Consider the following 22,145-nt stretch of genomic DNA (forward strand, 5'->3'; position numbering starts at 1 on the left):
ATGGCCAGATGACTGGATTGAAGTATCTCTAAAACAGCAAGGGGCCCTAACAGGCAGCCGTGGTGAGTACGAATGAGTACTGACAAGCTATTAACTACAGACAGGTTGTCGGGCAGCCAAGACTCATTGATGCCAGAGGATGTGAAGAGTGTGGCATCTAGTAAAGACCATCAGAAGAGCTACTGTGGTTCAAATTGCAGATAATTTTAATAGTGATGATGATGAGGTGAGTGCATTACAACACACAGTGCATCAAACCCTTTTTGTGAATAGAACTGTACAAGCCCATCAAAGTGCCTGTGCTAACTCCTGTCCACCATTAAAAACACTTAAAATAGGCACACAGGCATTAGAACTTGATAGTGGAAGAAGGATGACTGGTCTGACAAATCCTGTTTCCTCCAAGTTCATGTGGATGGCTGGGCATTTTTGCATTGTTTACCTGCAGAAAAAAAGACACCAGGATGCACTGTAGGATGATCCACCTCGAAACCTAAAGAACTTGAAGGACCTGCTGGTAAAATTATGGTACTAGATATCACAAGAGTCTTTCTGATGTCTTATGAAGGCCATGTCTTAATGGATCACAGCTGTTTTGACAGCATTGTATATACATTATAGTAAATAAATTTGTTCTCTATTAATTCTGCATATGGTTTTACAATAAATCTGTTGTGCACAGCATACATTTTGGAGTCAGTATTGAAAACATCAGTGTCAAACTTGAATTAGCATTGCTAAAAGATTTTTAAGTTTTTGGAATTAGATGTAAATGCTGGAACACACTGCATTAATCTTATATGAAATATTTAAATATTTATATTTGATATTTTTATAAATAATAAAAGTGTGTTAGCCTATTCCTATACACTTTGCAACTGAAATGCACAGTAAACAGAACAGTATGATTAAATAATAGAATGCTGTGCTGAGTTTGCATGTTCCCCCCATGTCTGTGTGGGTTTCTTCAGGGAGCTCCAGTTTTCTCCTGAAGTCCAGAGTTGAATTGGTAATACTAAATTGCCTGTGTATTTTTTTAATGCATTTTCTCCCGATTTTTAGCGCGTCCAATTTTTACCCAGTTGCGTTATGCTTCCTCTCTACTGGTGCTGACCTCCTCCCCGATTGTGAAGAGCGAACATGCCCCCTCCGACACGTGAGCAGTAGCCAACTGCATCTTTTCACCTGCACGAGGCGAGTTAATATGCTGACCAGTCTTGTGCACCGAGACAAACCCTGATCAACATTATTCCTCAACTCTGTGCAGACGTAAAGAATTAAAAGAAAAGTGGAAAGATGAACAAAGAAAGAAAGACCAGTAATAATAATGAGAAAACACAATACACACAAGTCTGAAGTGTAATTTGGAATGTTTTAAGGGAACCTATTAGAAAAAATTTTTTAAACTAAAGATACCAAATACTTGCAAATGTATTCATTTTTCCCACAGCGTATTTGGTGTGTATTGTGTGTCTGTTTTTTTTTATTATCCTGTCTTTCATCTCCTCTAGCGCTGCTTGGGCAGCTGAAGCTCACTGACTGCTTCATCTTCTTATATCCATATCCACACCCGAAAGGCATGCCTCCACCCTCTTCCTTAGCCCCAAGCATGGACACTCAATGCTTTTCTATATATAAACCTGACACAAGCCAACTGCACCTAAAAGCCCCAGGCTTCTCTTATTTCTCCTTGCTTAGTGTACTTTTCCAAGCAAGGGCCAGAGCCAAGGAGCGAGGAGGGACCTTCTCACAGTGTAAGGGAGAGCTTGAGGGGGACGGAGGATAAAGAAGGTGAAGAAACATACTCAAAGTCTGCCATGGACCCATAAGAGACCTTAAGGATTGTAAAACTGGGGCTTTCCTTCTGGAACAGTGGTGTTTTTTCTGGGATTGAGACTTTTTAAGCAAAGAAGATTCCAAAATGGATAAGGGTGGAGGTCCAGCTCTGGCTGCGTTCATCATGAATGAAGAGGAGCTGAAGAGGAAGCAGCGGGAAAAACTGAAGAAACTACAGGCCACTGGTGGCAACCCCAGGCCTGCTCGTTCGCTTTTCTTCTTCACACTTAAAAATCCCTTCCGTAAGACTTGCATCAACATCGTGGAGTGGAAGTATCCTTCAGTACACATGTACATGTAAGCTGCTGTCACGTACTATAATGGTGAGGTCTGTGAGTGGCAATTTAAACCACTGTTCATGATGGAAAAGCTGAATATGCTGCAGATGATTAGATTCAGATTATAGACTTAGCGTTGGTACTAAATGTCTGTAATGACTTTAATTTCTTCACATCAAACAAAACGTAGTTTTCTGTGACATTAAATGTATAAGTTTGGAGTGTTTTACGTCCGCCAAGTTAAATACTGTATATCAACTTCCTTATTTAGCACTTACAAACATTTTTGCAAGGTCTACTTTAACCATGCTGGAAAGGCTAAGCTTACTGTCTCTCTTGGGTTCACCACAGTTAGCTAACACACCTTCATGCCACAAAATACAGTAGCTAGCTAGCAACATCCATGCTTTTCTGTTAATTAACTCTCTTATAACTATGTATGTCAGTGTAGTTAAGCTGATAAGACAGTCACAGTCAAAGTGTTAATGTGTTAGCAAAGGTTAGATGTGTTAAGGTTTTGTTAGCCACTAGAGTTTTTTTGTGTGACAAGCAACAATTTTTAAACATGGCAACGTCAAGTATAATGTAACAAATGTAGAAGTAGTATTTAGGATACAGCAACTATTATTTAATTGAGATTTTTGTTGTCTACTTTTTCTCTTAATGTTCTTAGAGCTTACACTCACTGACCATTTATTTAGGAACATCTGTAAACCTGTTGTGTGTAATTAGCCAACTGTCCTGTCATGTGACAGCAAAACAAAGCATAAAATCATACACACGTCAAGTTAAAGTTCACATAGAACATTAGATTAAGGAAAATGTGAGTTGGTTGGTTGGCATGACTGATGGTGCCAAACATGTCTAGAGTATACTTATAATGATACTTCTGCAGGCAGAATTGCCTTGTTGATGAAAGAGGTCAGAGGAGATTGGCCAGACTGGTTCAAGCTGGCTGTCAGGCTATGGTAATTTATTCTTCTTATTTTACATTCTTTATGTCCGTGGAAAGTAGAGAAGCATCTTAGATTGTAATTCAACCTTGAAGCAGATGTGCTACAAAAGACCACATCAGGTTCTGCTCCTGTCAACCAGGAACAGGGATCTAAGCAGAAGTGGGCACAGGTCTAACAAAATGTATTTATTTATAAGGATTTTTCATGTCATGTTTTACACACTTTGGTTACATTCATGACAGAAATAGTAGTAACACAAGGTTTCACAAGTTTAATGTCAAACACAGTCATGGACAATTCACCTCACTTGCATGTTTTTGGACTCTGGGAGGAAACCGGAGCCCCAGAGGAAACCTGTGCAGACACGGGGAGAGCATGCAAACTCCACACAGAAAAGACCCCGACCCCCCCCCCCCCCCCCCCCCCCATGAGCCACCTTGCCACCCCAAGGTCTAACAAAAGTGGCCAGTTGAGGATTGAGCTGTCCTGCTAATAACACTGAGGAATAGTGTATACATGTTGTGTTATTTGTGGCTTCTCAGTACAATGAATGTATGTTTGATATATTTTACTTGTTCAATAAGATTGGCGACACAAGATTTTTAGTAAAAGTCCCTGCTAAAATCCATAGTCCAAAGTAGTGGCGGATATTAGTTTCACTTTTATCTGATGTTATTTTAAAAAGTTCATGTAAATGGTTTGATAATATTCTGGGTGCATGCAGCTGTTGTGTGAGATCACTTGCACTGGACATGATGCTGAGCTGGCAGGGGAATTCTGAGAGGCTGCAGCCTGCTGGTAGAAATGCACACATACTCATGTCGAACAGCCGACTCATGCTTCTTACAGTGCTGCACAGCTGTCTGTGGATATGATTCCAATAGTTTCTGTAAACAGTATAGTCATGGCTAAAATATTGGTACTCCTGCTTTTCTTTTAGAGCATGCACCCCTTCTCCCAGTAAATTATTACAATTACAAATGCTTTGTTATGTTCATTTCTTGTTTGGTTTGGAACAGACTCAAGAGAGTCAAGTCTGATGTCATTCACAACAGAACAAAATTATTGGCACTCTTATTATTTGGTAGCAGACCTTTTAGAAACAATAACTAAATTATTGTAAGCATGAATAAGTTTTCAACACTGGTCTAATGGAGTTTTGGATCACTTTTTTTTACCAACTGCTCTCCAGGTCTCTCAGATTTGTAGGGTGCCTTCACCCAACTGCTGTTTAGAGATCTCTCCATAGATGTTTAATGGTATTTAGATTTGGACTCTCCAGGTCCTTGTCTTATTCCATTTCTGGGTGCTTTTCGAAGTAAAAAACACGACATGATGTCATTTACACAGTCAAGGTATCCAGTGCCAGAAAAAGTAAAGCAACCCCAAAACATTTGTAAATCTGCACTACATTTGATCATAGAAGGCATATTATTTTCCTTTCTTTAAAGGCCTTATTGATATTCTGTATAAATTTGTGTATATATTCTGTATATATTCTGTTCATAGGACAGTTTTAATCTCTCTATGTCTGTGAGAAGTGAGATCCTCCTGGTGTTCCTACTGTAGCATCCCATTTTACTCAGATGTTGACTGATGGCTGATGTTGAGTGCTATTCCTGATGTTGACACTGTTGTACCTTGTGTTTGCATCAAACTACTTGATTATGCTGCACATAGTGTACACTGGAACATTAGATTTTGTACAAGATGGACTTGTAGCCTTGAAATTGTCCATGTTTTTGTACATTTAGACCCAAAGACTAAGTCAACTTTTGACTTACTTTGACAACTTTTCTCTATTTAAACTGGTTGCTATTGTGATTTCTATACCACCAGCACCTGTTTCTTGCCACTGGCTACTTTAAGTACAAATTAAAGAATTAAAGAATTTTTTAAATATATTTTTTCTTACAAATCTAAGAGGGTGTGCCAATAATTTTGTGTAGTTCATTTCTGGAGTTTTGTATGATATCAGATTGGACTTTTTATGGCTTTTTATGTTCTAATGCAAAAAAAAAAAATATGTGGATACCAAAACATTTGTATTTCAACTTTTTTCTTTAAGTAATGCAATTTCTGAAAGAAGTGCATGGGTGCCAATATTTTTGGCCAAGACTGCCTGTTGGTAAAACTATTTTTTTATTAATAATTAGCGCTTTAAAACAACCCTAGAACATTTTAAACTTTCTTAGTATTACACACTTTGTCTGCAAATTAGCTCCATGATATTTATCATATTGTGATGTCATTGTTGTTTTATGAAGTTTGGTCAGTATTTTCCTTAACAGTCTTTCTCAGGCCATTTGAGATCATCATTCTACTTTCAATCTTTGCTAACTGTGTGGCTCTGGGTGTGTTTATGCCAATGCCAGAGGAGGACACCAACAACACCAATCTTACCTTGGTAAGTTCTAACTTACTAGATGGATGATGTGATCTCTTCCCTTAAAAATGTGTTTCCTTGTTTAAATTATTACGTAATGGTCTTTAATGTATTCAAATATTCAGGCCAAGTGGTGCTGATTGCTCTGTTTGTGCATTTTGGTTTTAATGTACAACCAAACAAATACTTAGGTTACATAATAATTACACATTAAAATTAAATTTAGGACTAATAATGATATTTGATAAGGGTAAGCAAGTATTTAATCATTTCTTGTTTAATTTACCTATGATGCAAATATCCATGGTAAATGTACACATTTCTTTTTACATTATGCTTTAAAATATAAACAAAAAGGTATGCTTTCAAAACATAAAAAACACTGACACTAGTGAGAAATAAGTAGCTTTTTGCAGCATTGTGGTTTGGTTTGGACTTTTTAATAGGAATTAAGACATCTCCCTAATTCATGACATATAACCCTCTAAAAGTTCATTACTTTAGGCCATAAAGAAAACCACCACAGACAATTAATTACCACTAGAAATATGTAAGTTTTATATTGTTTTAAATGTATCTTTTATCTCTTATTTATATTCTGTGAAATGTTTTGACACTGAAACTGAAGCTCAGAAGCCGGTGTTAGTACTGTTAGTCCAAGTCTTTATATTTAGACTCTGTGTAAGGATGAGTAGTGATCATGAAGCTGAGATTCTGCAGTCCACACAGATGAGTGACAGGTGCAAATACACATGCAAACCTCTAGGGTTTTTATGTTGTGCAAACTGGAATGGAGTTTATTTTTCATGTTGCCAATTTAGTTCAGTCCTGGAACTCTGAGAAACTGAACTTGAGTTGTAATATTAAAACCACTATTCTGTATCTATCAAATCTTGTGCCACGGACATTGGAAGGCATAATTGATACAAAAGCCTGCTATATACTGTATTATATTAAACATAATGTTCTCATTATTTTATGTAAAACCTTTAGATTTATTACCTGTATAGGGCATGTTAACACTAAAAGGTTTCAATATATGTCACTGTTTTGTCTTATTTTAGTTGACCCTTGCATTTTGATTTCTTCCACTACTGCTCATTTGTTTCCAGCTGTAGCATTAGTTGGTAGCCATGTCATTCCTGAGAAGTACATCGTGAAACTTAAGCTGACAGCCAGGTTTAGGAGCCCCTGTGTAAGGCAGTTCTTTAATCAGAAGTAGGTCAGTGGAGTTTCAGCAGTGGAGGTCAATCAATATGAAGACAAAATGCTTTGGGCAACTTGTATGAAGAAGACTAATCAAAAAACTAAACGTGTTGAGTCCTACATTAAATAATTAAACCCAACTGTTGGGTTTGGTTATTTTAACCAAACGATTTACAAAAAAAATCAAGCATAAAGCCACAACAAAGACACCTGTCATATGATGGCAGAACAACTTTTACACCAAGTTGTGCAGTGTGAGAACAGCTTCAGTTAAGTATCCTTACTGTTATTGTAAAGTAAAAAATGTCATGTACACAAACCAGGACTGCATCTCTGAAATCCAACATGTTGCATACAAAAACCTAATGTAACTAGACTTGAATGTATGTAGACTTCTTTTTGACGGCATTGTTCAGTTCTTGTTATGTGGGATTACCAGTGGTTCCATATTGTTTAAGCCTGTATAAGCATTGTGTTAAGTATGCACACATGAAATAAGTAAGTAACTGCAGTTGGTCCTTTGTACGACTGCTTGCAGATCAAAGAAATGAAGTGGAACATTAGTAAATGTGGGAGTGTTTGACATTTACTGTGTAATCAGTGTTACTAATGTGAGAGCATTACCAGACCTGAATGGCCACCATAAATGGCTCTGTTGTGTAAATGTTTTTATTACATATTTATCACAACATCAGTGATCAAAGAAGCAAATTCAGAAAAAAGATAAAAAAATCAAATTTTGCTTAAATCATTTACTACAGACTTGATCACTTAAAAATACTGAGAACCCATTTTTCTTGCATTATTGACTGTCATTTCAGTTTTCATGCATATTAAACATTACATTAAATAAAATAAACTAATCAATTTCATTTCTGTTTTTGCAGGAAAGCCTGGAGTACATATTCTTGGTCATTTTTACTCTGGAGTGCTTTCTAAAGATAGTATCGTATGGGTTGTTATTCCATGAAGGCGCCTACTTACGGAACTGTTGGAACATTCTAGACTTTGTTATTGTGTTCATGGGGTAAGAACTGATTTTGATCAACTGATATTTTACTCTCCCCAATAACAATGCACCAACACTGGCCCAGACACACTTAATTTTTTTTAAGTGGTCCCTGGGCTCATCACTTTGTGTACTTTACTCTATTAATATGAATGTATTTACTTAATTTAAATATTTATATATTTAAATTAAGTAAATACATTTTATATATGTAGGGACAGTAGTAGATTAGTGGGTAGAGCTTTAGGCTGTCATTCAAAAGATTGGGGGGTTGAATCCCACCTCTGTCATGCAATCACTTTTGGGCCCTTGAGCAAGACTCTGGCTGAACCTGAGCTCCAGAGCAAGCTGGGATATGCAGAAAAACGCTGCATTGTACTGTACACATGTATATGTATATATGACAAATAAATAAAGGCGTTCTGTTATTGATTTACTATGTTTTTATAATTGTTTACTACTTTATTATTTTCTTCAGGCTTTTTACACTGGTAGTGGACACATTTAATAAAATAGCAGGAGTTCCCACAGAGAAAGGAGGAGGGTTTGACATGAAAGCTCTCCGAGCCTTCAGAGTCCTCCGACCACTTCGTCTTGTCTCAGGAGTTCCCAGTAAGAGCTTTTCCCATTCTATTGGTAATTTAATGTAAAGCCATTTAAATTAATTTTAGCTGTATTTGTTTCTCTTCAGGTTTGCAGGTGGTTATGAACTCAGTTCTAAAAGCTATGGTGCCTCTGTTTCATGTTATTCTGCTTGTCTTCTTCCTTGTCACTCTTTATGCCATCATGGGTTTGGAGCTGTTTAAATGCAAGATGCATAAGACATGCTATTACGAAGGCACAGGTAATAGAAGAAATCTTTTGATTGCTTTAAAATGTAAAATGTCCAGTACAGTTTTATATTTTAACAAAGACAAGCAACTTAGCTAAACATTTTAGCTAACATTAACAGAAAGGAATATGTATACAGTTTATTAAGCTAACATTTTACTACAAAATTGTTTTCCTATAATAGTTTAGCTATGGTACTCACGGTATAAGATCTGACAACTTTGTGGTCAAAATTTTAATACTGCATTATATGGCCAAAATATGTGGACACCTGACCATGAGCTTGTTTGACATCTCATTTCAAAACCATTTCAAGAGCTGTTGTCAGACAAATGCTCTGACTTGCAATCACAATTCAGATTCATACCAAAGCTCTTCAGTGGATTTGGGATCAGGTGCTTTAGATTTAGAAAAAAAAGCTGTCCTGAGACACCTTTCCCCCTCACCAAATACCTGCTCAACTGCCGGTAGGCACCTGATGCATGTTCAATAAATAGCATAGTATAGATGTTCTTTCATCATAGGCATTTAAATTCATCATAGATACACAGTTATGAACTGTGTGTCTTGATTTTGGTCAGGTATTCTTTAGTCTTGGTCTTGTCTTTGTCTTGTTTGGTTTAAATAATGACCTTGACTACAACAAACTCTAAATATAAACCAAACAAAAGCAAATATTTTTGTTTTGCCATGTCATAACAAGTGTCATTTTTCTCATCTGTCATAGACATCATTGCCACTAAAGAGAATGAAGTCCCGTCTCCCTGTGCTGAGGCTGGTTATGGTCGCCGCTGCACCATCAATGGCACAGAATGCAGGACAGGCTGGCCAGGCCCCAATTTTGGAATCACACATTTTGATAACTTTGGATTTGCTATGCTCACCGTCTTTCAGTGTATTACTAGCGAAGGTTGGACTAATGTACTCTACTGGGTAAATATAGCCATTTTTTTTGTTTTTAGTGTTTAAATCAGTTGTAATGTAATTATTAATACAACAATTTGTGTTGCTTTTCAGGTTAATGATGCTATTGGAAATGAGTGGCCGTGGTTCTACTTTGTGTCTATGATTCTGCTGGGTTCCTTCTTTGTCCTCAACTTGGTTCTTGGAGTGCTTAGTGGGTAATGGACTATTCACTTATTTTACTTATTTTACTTTTGGAAACTTTAGACATTAGATGGGTATACAGCCTAGGCAAGGCAGCATTATTCCCTTACTCAAACATAAAGTAGCCAATCCACCTACTGACTAGTACAGAGGATGTTTGGATAATATGTAACTCCATACAGATAGTAACCAGCTGCAGGAATTTAACCTGGGTTTCTGGAACTGTGTGACACCAACAATCTGCTTTTGGCTTTGAATAGAGCTAAAATAAAGCGTGGCCACACCCATTTTCACAGTTTTGTTTCATAGACTTGCCTTTTTTTTCCCATTTTCTACTTTACTTTTTTGCACCCTTATCAGAGGTACATGTTTTATTCCATTGCACCACAATTTACCTTTGCATTCTGTACAAAAGATATTTCTAATGCTAAGCTGCAGTCGGCAGTTTATGTCTTACAAAGGATAATATACATTTTACTGTATTGTTCCTAGCTGCAACACACAATTCACACTTAACTCACATGGTAATTTTTTATTACGCTGATTTTTTCCCCACCCATTCAAAAACCAAATTAAATGGACAGAGACTTTAATCTTATTAGAGTAAAAATCTAACCCTTAGGCAAGTTCAAATTAGAAGAGCAGCAGGCGGTAATGATAGTACTACACAGCTCTGTGGTCTTGGAGACCTGAGTTTTACCCCTGTGTCTTAATTACAGTCCAATACTGTTAAAATATCAGTTGAAATACATCTGGATCATCCAGTTTTATCTTCACCAAAAGCATGCCTGAAGTGTGTAATGCTCTGTGTGTAAAGCTCAAGGCCCACCACACCCTGTAATTATTGTCACATTTTAAATCTTATTTAAATGGCACAGCTGGTAGATTAGGTGGCACATAGCAACATGGGTCCTGAAGCCCTGGGTTTAATCCTTACCTGTGGTCAATGTCTGAAGAGTTCTTCATGTTCTTCAAAATTCAGTTTAAATACTATGGTTTCTGACCTGCCACTTACATGCATAAGGTGTACTGTCTATTTGAAATTGCCTCTAGATGTGAGTGAGTAAATGGGTGAATGTATAGTGCCATGGATTGCTGCCCTCTTCAGGGTGTGTTTCCCAGGGTGTGTTTCCCAGTGGTCTAAATGATGCAAGTTTACACAATGCATTCCTGTAAAACAGCTTATTCATTAGCAATAAGTGACCAATTTGACATGGTCTTTATCTATTTGCAGGGAGTTTTCTAAGGAGAGAGAAAAATGTAAGTCTAGAGGAGAGTACCAGAAACTGAGAGAGCGACAGCAGATGGATGAAGATCTGAAAGGTTACATGGAATGGATCACCCATGCTGAAATACTGGATGCCGATCGAGAAGGACAAGGTACACTGAATATACTGGAATATTACACAAGTCTCCCATACAATACGGGTGCTGATTAATTGACTTAGATATACTGTACATGGTTACTTTTATATTATCGTAAGTTGCTTTGTCTAATGTGCGCGCCCACCAGTGATGAGATCATGGTTCAAATCTCAATTGTGCTATTAACCAGCCAGGAACCTACACAGACATGATTGACTATGTCTGTCAGGAGGGAGGGTTGAAGGGATTTCTCATTACCGCTGCAATTGCAGCCTGTGCTGGCTGGTGGAAGTCACCTGCACAGAGATGGTGAATAATGGAGGGGAGTGTGTGGGTCTCCAAACCTGACATGGGCAGATGACCTCGTGTTGGAGGAGACAAGTCTTAGTTACAGCCCTTCTTGGTCAGGGTAGGGGTCTGAAACAGTAAGGAAAGAGACAATGGGACAAAATGGATATGACTAATGGGACTAGACCAATTGGGAAACAATGTAGAAATGGAATAATGAAACAACAGTCTATTTCAAACTATCAACAACTAACTTAAACAACATATTATCCAAGTTTTTGAATGTCTTGACTTTTTGTCTACAGGTCTTCTGCCTCTAAAGGACAGTGGATCAGAGACAGACAGCCTTTATGAAGTGGCAGGTTTAAACCGTGGAGTTTATTACTAGTGAGTGTATTTATTTATTAATTTATCACTAGAGATTCACTTATTCCATTTTTGTAATTGGTGTGTAATGGGACAGAACTACATAGAGAGTGAATATTGAAAATGAACAGGGGAAATAATATTAGCAAGGGATCAGGACCAGGACCACTGTAACCAGACCTTGATCTTTTCTGACTTCTGTCTTAAGCTATTTTTTTGTCTTGGTCTTGCTGAAAGTTAAAATATACTAATAGATTTTTCTTTCTATGATTTCTTACATCTACATTTTTTTAATTCTCTGGGAGATTTTGTCATTGCCAAATCATTAAAGACCATTAGAGAGGTGGCATAGTGGGATATTTCGCTAGCACATCAGCGCCGAGATTCTGAACTTCTGGGTTCGAAACTTGTTGTTGCCACCGGTCGGCTGGGCGTCATCTAGCGGGCATAATTGGCAGTGCCTGCAGCAGAGACACTTCTGCTAGGGCGGGATGACCGGACTATGTGGGTGGGGTCTTCAAATGCTGTGTAAGGACCCTGATTTGCAGATAGAAAGGCGCCTGTGTAGATTGCATAGGTGAAAAAGGGTTCAGCTAAGGGCTGCACGTGGGTCGGAGGAGGCGTAAGCAGCAATATACCCACCTTGTCTGCAGTCAGGGAAGACAAAACCTCCCCAGCAGCAGAAGACAAATTGACTACACTAAAATGGTAGAAAATGGGAAAAAACGCATAAATAAAATAGAAAAAAAGACCATTAGAGATATTTCAGTAAGCTGAGTCACCACTAGATTCACCACTGTTTGCTCCATTTGGCTTTTGCAGACTGATTTATTTTTATTATTTTTTTCTCAGCTCTTAGATTGTAGTGTTCTTGTTTGAACAAGCAATTAAAAAGGGGGCAATTTCCATTTCTATACATTTGTTTATTCTACACATTTGCCTTTTTCAGTCCTTCTCTGAATGCTGATTACTGATCAGATCTATTTAGAGTTTAAGACCAGGTTGTTGCATTGCTTACAAGCTTTACTTTTTGTCACCCTTTTATTTGTAGTCGCCTTGCACGTCGTTGGAACCGTGCGATGCGGAGAAAGTGTACCATCTGGGTGAAATCTAACGTATTCTACTGGTTTGTGATCCTGGTTGTCTTTTTCAACACTCTGGCCATTGCATCAGAACATTATCCCCAGTCTGAAGGAATGACTCATTTTCAAGGTCTGTCTGAGAAATATTATAGTTTTAAAGTTATTATAGATTTTTTATTTACATTTTCTTTTTTCTTAGTTTGGTGGGGCGGCTAAGTGGGTAGCACTGTCGCCTCACAGCAAGAAGGTCCTGGGTTTGATCCAAAGGTGGGTCCGGGTCCTTTCTGTGTGAAGTTTGCATGTTCTCCCCGTGTCCGCGTGGGTTTCCTCCGGGTGCTCTGGTTTCCTCCCACAGTCCAAAGACACGCAAGTAAGGTGAATTGGAGATACAAAATTGTCCAAGACTGTGTTCGATATAACCTTGTGAACTGAAGAACCTTGTGTAATGAGTAACTACTGTTTCTGTCATGAATGTAACCAAAGTGTAAAACATGACGTTAAAATCTTAATAAACAAACAATTCTTAGTTTGGTATGATTTAATTTGATTTGATTAGGCTAATAGATTAAACATTTACAAATCTGATGCTAAATTTATATATAAAGTCTAATTGTACACATAGTGATTCCTTCTCTGTTATGCTAGGCATCATCTCTCCTTAAAAGGCAAATACAGATTAAAAAGAATTTAAGATGCTGGGTGTTTTAGTGGGTGTTTCAGTTGGGGTTTAATGTTTAATAAACTAAGGTCTAAAGGATGTGCAATTTTGATGAGCAATGCATACTTATTCTTCATGTGCCAGTCAATGTTTCTGACTCTTAACTAAACTTCAGAAGTACATATAAAATAATACAAAATGTTTTTTACATGGTTGGGGCGGCACGGTTAGTGGGTAGCACTGTCGCCTCACAACAAGAGGGTCCTGGGTTCGATCCCCAGGTGGGGCGGTCCGGGTCCTTTCTGTGCGGAGTTTGCATGTTCTCCCCGTGTCCGCGTGGGTTTCCTCCGGGTGCTCCGGTTTCCTCCCACAGTCCAAAGACATGCCACCAGGCTAATTGGAAACACTGAATTGTCCTATAGATACCTAGCCGCTAGATGTACAAACCAGTGCATTGTAGTGCCGGTCCCAAGCCCGGATAAAATAGGGAGGGTTGTGTCAGGAAGGGTGGTACCTTGAAACCCAACGTCAATTGGTTCTGGGAGTGGCGTTGAGTTTCAAGGTATTTTTTTTCCATAAGGACGTGTGGGAAACCTGTTAATGCGTTCCATGGTCCCGTGGAACTGCATATATTTTAGGCTAATGTAAAATAATGGGGTTGTTTTTGACACGTAGACACTGTATATATTTCTCAGAGCCCCGAGCTGTAACACAAGTTTAAAAGTGAAACAGCTTTCAGAGTGAACCTGACAGTTATTCCATACAAATGCAGATTCGTCTCATATTCACACTTTGATAACGTTTTACCGCACCGCTCAAGTCAAGCGCTGAACAAAGCGACTGTTCATTGTTAATTTGAAGTTAAATAAATAAATTTTTAAAAAAACAAACTGAATATGTTGAGTTTAAGGGAAATGTTGAGTTTAAGGTACAGATTTCTTGACAAAGGGCATTGAGTTTCAAAGATTTTGAGTTTAGGGGACGTTGAGTTACAAGGTACGACTGTATTTAGTGTTACTATAATAATCCTTGTTTCCCATCACAGCTATTGTTTTCTGATATCTGTTCTATGAAATAATAGAAGAAACCCAGATTTTTCATCCTCATCATGTTTTTCTCACATGTTTGTGCTATTGCAGATATTGCCAATAAGATTCTGCTCACATGCTTTGCGATTGAGATGGTGATGAAGATGTACGCCTTTGGCCTACGTGCCTATTTTATGTCCATCTTTAACCGGTTTGACTTTTTCGTTGTCACTGTGGGATTACTGGAGATCATCCTGGTTGAGGCAGACGTGATGACATCACTGGGCATCTCTGTGATGAGGTGCATTCGACTGTTACGTCTGATGAAGGTCACAAAGTAAGTCTATTCACTGCAGACATCAGGAGGTGATTCAAGGCTGATTCATTCCCCCTTTGTACTATTATGTATTTTTCTGAACTATTTCTGTTTTGAATCTCAGGCACTGGACATCTCTCAGTCACTTTATCGCCTCCCTGATAAATTCAATACGCTCCATCGCCTGCCTTCTCCTCCTGCTCTTCCTCTTCATTGTCATCTTCGCTCTCCTGGGCATGCAAGTCTTTGGAGGCAAATTTAATTTCCCTGACAGACCCATTCAGCGCAGCAACTTTGATAATTTCCCACACGCTCTCATCACTGTGTTCCAGGTGCTCGCAGCTCTCATAACACTCATCAGATCAGTGATAATAATCAGGAGTAGTAAGAAATCTTTCAGTGGTGGATTGGTTTTTAACATTTTGGTACCAGTTAAAAATGTGGAAAGTTTAAGCACCATACATACGAGGCCATTTTTAAGTGGAAAAAAAGAAAAACAGCATCTGCAGAGATCATGGGTTGGCTGATAATGCATCTACATATACATGGTTGGGTATGTCTGTAGGCAGGGGGTAGTGGAAGGAGGAAGTGGGTGAATAGCCTAGCCATTGTCAGTGTTTTCAATGCTGGTCCCAAGCCCAGATAAAAATAGGGAGGGTTGCAATAGGAAGGGCATCCAGCATAAACTGTGCCACTTCTTGTATACTAATCAGAATGATTTACTGTGGCGACCCCTAAAAGATAAGGCAGCAGTCAGAAGAAAAACCATATTTATATATTTATTAATAAGTGTATTATATTTTACTTAATCTATATATTTAGTATTGCTTGCTGGACTTACTGTTAAAATAATTATACTTTTAATACACAGTGTTAATTAATGGTGAGTGTTTATATCATAAATCTACTGTCTATCATTTATTTATAACATTTAGAGTAACAACTGGGGTTGCTTTATGCACCAACAGTGGTAGTCACAGGTACCACAGTTTAAGGATCTCATCTAAACTGACCAGGTTGATTGTTTGCTAGCATCATTTTTTACTTTTGCATTTTCAGGTCCTGACTGGAGAAGACTGGGATACCATTATGTACAATGGTATCATGGCTCATGGTGGACCATCTTTACCAGGAATTCTTGTCTGCATCTACTTCATCATCCTGTATGTCTGTGGAAACTGTATCCTTCTGATTTGTATGTCAGTCTGACATGTATTACATTAAAGTTTACGATGAATAAATTAATACTCCAGTTGTCCAGAATTTCAAAGTGCAAAAATTTGGTAAAAATGGTTAAGATTTATTTTTATTTCAATTAAAAAATTATGTGTTCTAAAGTTTTCCTTAGCTGGCATGGTCAGTCATCCTATTGAATGTGTTCCTGGCCATTGCTGTGGATAACCTTACTGAAGCTGAGAGTCTTTCCTCAGCACAAAAAGAGAAGGAAGAGGAGAAAGCTAGGAAGAAGCTCATGAGGTAAGAATGAAGCAAAAGCACATCACTGGTTTTCAATCTTGATCAACCACATCTTTAGAATACTGTGATTACTGTATGTTTTTCAGCACTAATAAAAAATGGAAAATTAGTTTAAATTAGTTTAAGTAGTATAAATAAAATAGTTTAGGAAAAGTAGTTAATTACAAGCAGACATTTTATTTGTAATATGAATAAAAAACACACTTAAAATACACAAAAATAAATATATAATCACAGTGACCATGACCTGCACCACAAACACGTCTTCAGACAGTAAAACACCATGTATTTATTATATAGCACTTACTAAGACCTTATGCCAAAACAGACAGAGAGTTGAGACAGAAAAAGAGGTCTTAGCTATCATGACAAGTAAACTGACATTATTAAGCATATAAAAACTCTCAACAAGTTCTACAAACTCTACAAAGTCTTTAATTCTTTCTGTGGTATAAAGCCCACAAACCATATCAATAAAGGATTTTCATGCCCTAAAACTAAAGTGTGGAGTTTTGCACTCCTAACCTAACAGAGTACAGAAACATAGTATTTACAAGTACTGTTTATAATCAAATAAAAACTTTACACTCAAGTATTTCAACATAAATAATTTGACATTTCTAAAACACTTCATGTTAACTTATATAGTTTTATTCCCCTGCCTCATGCCTAGTGTCATTAAATATTTCATGGTAATGCAGAAACTAGTACTGAAACTTCACTAAATCTACCTCTTACTAACTGAAATCAATAACAATACAAAATAGTGAACAATTATTTACTAAACAGTAACTGCTGTATGTCTAAGGCTCTTATAACTGTCAGCTCTACATTCATGGCAAGGATAAATTCTCTTAATGCATTGCTGTTTAGCTATAGCTGTTGTTTCTAGAGTTCTGTTCTTTCAGAGATCAGGTTTTACCTACGTATTTTTCCAAAGTATAAGATAGATGATCTAACACATATAAAACATTTCACCACAATTTGTTCTTCTAAAAAGTATTACTATTAAATAATAATTATTTACATATTAATTAGCAAATACATTTGACTAAAAGTCTTTAAAAATACATGGTTTATGTTTATTAATTGCTCCAGCAACTGTACAATGTTTTCAGCAGGTCCACAATATACCTGTATAGAGGGGGCTTGCAATGTTGAATTAATTGTTTGTTATAATTGTTACAGATATGAATAATATGGTAAAACTGTGAATATTGTTCCTCAAAGTGTCTTACAATATTATGCAATGAAATATCTTCCTTCAGACAATCCCATCCACATAAGAGTGATGAGGAAAAAGCTATGGTGGTAAAAAGCAAACACAAGACTGAACCCATGCCCACAACCGCCAAGGTACAACCAGCACCTCATGAAGCACTGCTGTACTAAACCAAATAGAATGTAAGATATATTCACAATCTTACCATATTATCACCTTGCTTTTATCTTGTTGCAGCTTAAAGTGGATGAGTTTGAATCAAACGTGAAAGAGGTGAAAGATCCCTTTCCCCCCGCTGACTTTCCAGGTAAAGCAACAAAAATAGTATTTCGGAGCTGTCTATTTATTGGTTTCTCAGGACGTGATACAGTATTGCTCTATGTTAGGTGATGCTAAGGTGCAAGCCTAGCTAAACTATTAAAAGTAACACTTAATATTAGCTCTGTACTTGTTTGGTACTTTTATGGGATTGTGTTACATCATTTGTGCTGCCATTTTTCACATAGTATAAGCCATGGAGAATGTTATTTTATTTCTTTAGCATTTTTATCTCTGCTTTATCCTGGTCATGGTGGCAGTGGATCATGGCAGTTTCCACTGAAACACTGGATGCCTAGCAGGAATTCACCCCAGACGGGCCACCACGACCTCACTATACTTAAACTTGTCCATGTGCTAAACATATCCGTGTGTAAACCATTGCTTGTAATTTGATATTACACCCATAAAGTTTGCCATAACAAAGCCCGCCCATTTAAAGGGATGATCTGATTGGTTAATTTTTCTGTCATTTGAAATTGTTCTCTCAGAAACACTGTTATCAAGCCCTCTCAGAATGTATATATAGCTTGACATTGTTTACTGCCAGCACTGGGCGCACTTCTTTAATCTAACCCTTCACATTCAAGCACAGATTAAATAGGCAGGTATGAAGGATTTATTTGCTTAGATTTGCATTTGTTTAAATGTTATGATCAAATAAAAAACTGATCGCTTATAAAAAAAATTTTTTTTTTTAAATGCATTTTCTCCCAATTTTCCTCCTGATTTGCATATTCAATTTTGTGTTCCGCTGCTGAGAGATACCAGATTGCATCCGAGGAGAGCACGTCTCTGTAAACGCCTCTTCCGACACGTGCATAGCCATCCTTCTCGCCCATGCATTCTGCACAGGCGTCTCTTCCGCCAATCAGGGTCCTTACACAGTGTATGAAGACCCACCCACCCACACATACTCCGGCCCCCACCCTGCAGATGTGGTGGCCAGTTAGTATCTGCTGCAGGCACTGCCAATAATGCCCAAAATATTATTTTTAGTTTATCTTGTAGCTCCTGTTACCTCTCTGTTACATATTAAAAAACCTTATAAAGAGTTGATGAAACAAATAAAATATTGTCCTAACAAACTTATGTAATTTAACCAGCTTTTGAACACTGAAACTTCACATTCTTTCATTTATTTAATAAATTATCTTTGGTAACCACTTACTCTGATAGGGATCATGGTGGAAACTCTGAGTACAAGGCAAGAATACAGTCCTAACAGGGCACAAACTCATCATAGGACATAACAAATTTAGATGCAATTTAGAGCAGCCAATATATCTTATACATGTTTCTAAAAAGTAGAAAGAGACCAAAATACCCATGACTTTGGTTCTATACTTTATCTGGTGCACAATCCTACCACTTCTTAGAACAATAAAGCAAAAAAAAAAAAAAAAGTTATTTTGCTTTTTGGTTTTTCTGGTTATCTGGTATTAGTGTGTATCAAAATTTAAACACCTATGTTGGCAACACACATCCTTCAATTCCTCCCTCTGAAAGGATGCATTTTACAGACTAAGGGTTCCCAGAACTACTTCTTTTAAATGTATTTTTTATGGCTTCTATTTTGATTGGGTTTTTAGTTTTTCATTACAAGGAGACATGTTGTACTGATTGAATAAATCCTTTAATGATAAAAGTCTATTGGTTCTATTGGTTTCATTAATTTATCTCTATGACTCAGGTGATGATGAGGAAGAAGAGCCAGAAATCCCACCCACTCCAAGGCCCAGGCCCATGGCTGATCTGCAGCTAAAAGAGACAGTAGTGCCCATGCCTGAAGCGAGTTCCTTCTTCATTTTTGGTCCACAGAACAAGTAAGTGCCCACTTAAAGTCATTATGGCTAGACATCTCTACCACAGACTGAACTGAGAGAAGATGCTGATGATGATGATTTGACACTGTTTGCCAGATTTTATTAATCCATCATGAATTCTCGGCATTGCCACCGGTCGGCTGGGCGCCATCTAGCGGGCATAGCAGGCAGTGCCTGCAGCAGACACGTCTCTGCTAGGGCGGGATGACCGGACTATGTGGGTGGGGTCTTCAAACGCTGTATAGGGACCCTGATTTAGCAGATAGAGAGACGCCTGTGCAGAGTGCATAGGTGAAAAAGGGTTCTGCTAAGGGCTGTGCGCAGGTCAGAGGAGGCATGAGCAGCAATATACCCACCTCGACTGCAATCGGGGATCCCCCAGCAGCAAAAGAGCAAACTGACTACACTAAATTGGGGAGAAAATGAGAGAAAATGCATAAATAAAATAGAAAAAAAAAAAAAAAAGTATAGACCTGGTAATATAAATATTGTTACTCAACTGCATGTAATTTCCACCAGTTCTGGTATTTGTGTAACTAAATTGCATTCTCCATTATCAAATTCTGTTGTGTTATGCTGTCAGGCTCCGTAAGCTGTGCCACAGGGCAATCAATGCAACCCCCTTCACCAACTTCATCCTCCTTCTCATCCTCCTCAGCAGCATCTCTTTAGCTGCTGAGGATCCCATCGACCCTAAATCATTCAGAAACCAGGTAGCAAAAACTCAAATCTCTTTACTCTTTTAACAGTATCAGCACTTCAGTTATTAGAAACGTATAGAACTATCTGTCTTTTATTTAAATAACATGTTAATAATGAATATCTCTGATCGTTATCTATATCTGACTAGATTTTAGCTTATGCTGATATTGTCTTCACCACCGTGTTCACTATTGAGATTGTGCTTAAGGTAAGGTACTTTATTTAAAAAAACACAATTAAACTGTTGTCAAATTACCTGCTGCTCTGTAATAAGAATGAAATGTGTGTCTGTTTAATGCCCTGATTCAGATGACAGTGTATGGTGCCTTCCTGCACACGGGTTCTTTTTGCCGAAATGCCTTCAATATCTTGGATCTCATCGTTGTTGTTGTTTCCCTCATGTCCATGGGAATGGAGTGAGTAAATAATCTTTATTTATTTTTTAAAAATGATTACAGTGGTACCTTAAAACTCAGCGTATGTATGGAAAACCTGTTAATGCATTCCATGGTCCTGTGGACTTGCATATATTTTAGGCTAATGTAAAATAATGGGGTTGTTTTTGACACTTATACAATGAAAATAACACTGAAATGAAAAGCTGATTCTTACAATTTCTCAGAACCCCAAGCTTTAACACAAGTTTAAAAGTGAAATTCAGCTAAACACAGATACATGTGGAACTTTCAGAGTGAATTTGATGGTTATTCCACACAAATGCAGTTTCGTCTCATATGCACACCTTGATGACGTTTTATCGCAACGCTCAGTCTGAGCGCTAAACAAAGTGACTATTCACTGTTAATTTAAAAATTTTTTAAAACAAACTGAACTCGTTGAGTTTAAAGGAAACGTTGAGTTTAAGGGTACAAATTTCTCGATGAAGGGTGTTGAGTTTCAAAGATTTTGAGTTTAGGGGACATTGAGTTACAAGGTACCACTGTACTTACAAATTACAATGCAGTTTTCATTAATGCCATGGAGTTTTGACATGTACAAAATTTCGGACTAGTAATATCTGCTAGTACACATAGGAGGGTATAGCACAACTACATAACACTAATCTTAAAGTTATCTTCAGATAACTTATATAGGCTGTGTCAGTGTAGTAGTCATCTATGGCCAGATGTTGAAATGAGCCTAATTCCTTCTGATATCTGAGTAGTGCAAAGCATGAGTACGCTTTTGTATAAAGGTTGGGCATTAGTGTTCCCCTCCAAGCAAGTTCAGCTGCCTCATGCTGTTGGTGCTACAGTTTGAAAAAATGTGGTGACACTCATGGCTAACAAATGGTAATAAATAAACTTTGAGAAAATGCTGTGTAAGTAGTAAGATTAAATAAACCATAATAACAATGACCCGGGAGTGAGCATGTGTTTAACATGTGTAACATTCAGATCAAGTCTTCTTATTCAATAAGCTGCCTGTAGATCAGCTTCAGCCATCAAATTTAATTGTACATTGATAATCCATAGTTGTTCTCATTGTTCCATCAGCACTAATGTTAGTTAAAAGCTACAACCACACTGTAAGCCCGGATAAGTTCAATCTACTTAAAAAATTTTAGGAAACCGGTTGCCTTAAAAAAGTTAAGTAATGTATAATGAAAACTTGAGTTAGCATAACTTAAAACATTGTTATTACACCTAAAAGGCAAGTTGATCAAACTTTTTTTTTTTGGTTATACCAACTTATTTTCCCAATAATTCTACTTATTATCTTGAGCTCAATGGACAAAATTATTGATTTCTTCTTAGTTTTCATGTTAATTACGTTTTAAATATCAATTAGAACTGTTTATAGAAAAACAGACAGAATAATAAAATTAATTTTCTTTATTTCACTTCAGAAGTATTTACTTAAAATACAATATGTCAAGAAAACATCTT

At 37.4% G+C, this 22,145-nt stretch overlaps 1 protein-coding gene across 1 annotated transcript in view; it reads left to right on the forward strand.

Annotated features, from left to right (window-relative positions):
• Nucleotides 1–1,720: 1,720 nt before the first annotated feature.
• The window catches only part of cacna1sb (calcium channel, voltage-dependent, L type, alpha 1S subunit, b), a 38,918-nt gene continuing 18,493 nt past the window's right edge, over nucleotides 1,721–22,145 (forward strand). Inside the window, exons 1-20 of the mRNA XM_062998983.1 lie at nucleotides 1,721–2,109; nucleotides 5,372–5,477; nucleotides 7,550–7,689; nucleotides 8,150–8,283; nucleotides 8,363–8,515; nucleotides 9,230–9,435; nucleotides 9,520–9,623; nucleotides 10,844–10,989; nucleotides 11,568–11,649; nucleotides 12,680–12,840; nucleotides 14,508–14,733; nucleotides 14,837–15,044; nucleotides 15,772–15,892; nucleotides 16,074–16,188; nucleotides 17,457–17,544; nucleotides 17,648–17,717; nucleotides 19,422–19,554; nucleotides 20,138–20,267; nucleotides 20,405–20,464; nucleotides 20,566–20,672. Of these exons, the coding sequence (XP_062855053.1) occupies nucleotides 1,922–2,109; nucleotides 5,372–5,477; nucleotides 7,550–7,689; nucleotides 8,150–8,283; nucleotides 8,363–8,515; nucleotides 9,230–9,435; nucleotides 9,520–9,623; nucleotides 10,844–10,989; nucleotides 11,568–11,649; nucleotides 12,680–12,840; nucleotides 14,508–14,733; nucleotides 14,837–15,044; nucleotides 15,772–15,892; nucleotides 16,074–16,188; nucleotides 17,457–17,544; nucleotides 17,648–17,717; nucleotides 19,422–19,554; nucleotides 20,138–20,267; nucleotides 20,405–20,464; nucleotides 20,566–20,672 (2,678 nt within the window). The 5' untranslated portion in view covers nucleotides 1,721–1,921. The remainder of the gene's footprint in view (nucleotides 2,110–5,371; nucleotides 5,478–7,549; nucleotides 7,690–8,149; nucleotides 8,284–8,362; nucleotides 8,516–9,229; nucleotides 9,436–9,519; nucleotides 9,624–10,843; nucleotides 10,990–11,567; nucleotides 11,650–12,679; nucleotides 12,841–14,507; nucleotides 14,734–14,836; nucleotides 15,045–15,771; nucleotides 15,893–16,073; nucleotides 16,189–17,456; nucleotides 17,545–17,647; nucleotides 17,718–19,421; nucleotides 19,555–20,137; nucleotides 20,268–20,404; nucleotides 20,465–20,565; nucleotides 20,673–22,145) is intronic.

Source organism: Trichomycterus rosablanca, chromosome 7, assembly GCF_030014385.1.
Source record: "Trichomycterus rosablanca isolate fTriRos1 chromosome 7, fTriRos1.hap1, whole genome shotgun sequence".
NCBI lineage: Eukaryota > Metazoa > Chordata > Actinopteri > Siluriformes > Trichomycteridae > Trichomycterus > Trichomycterus rosablanca.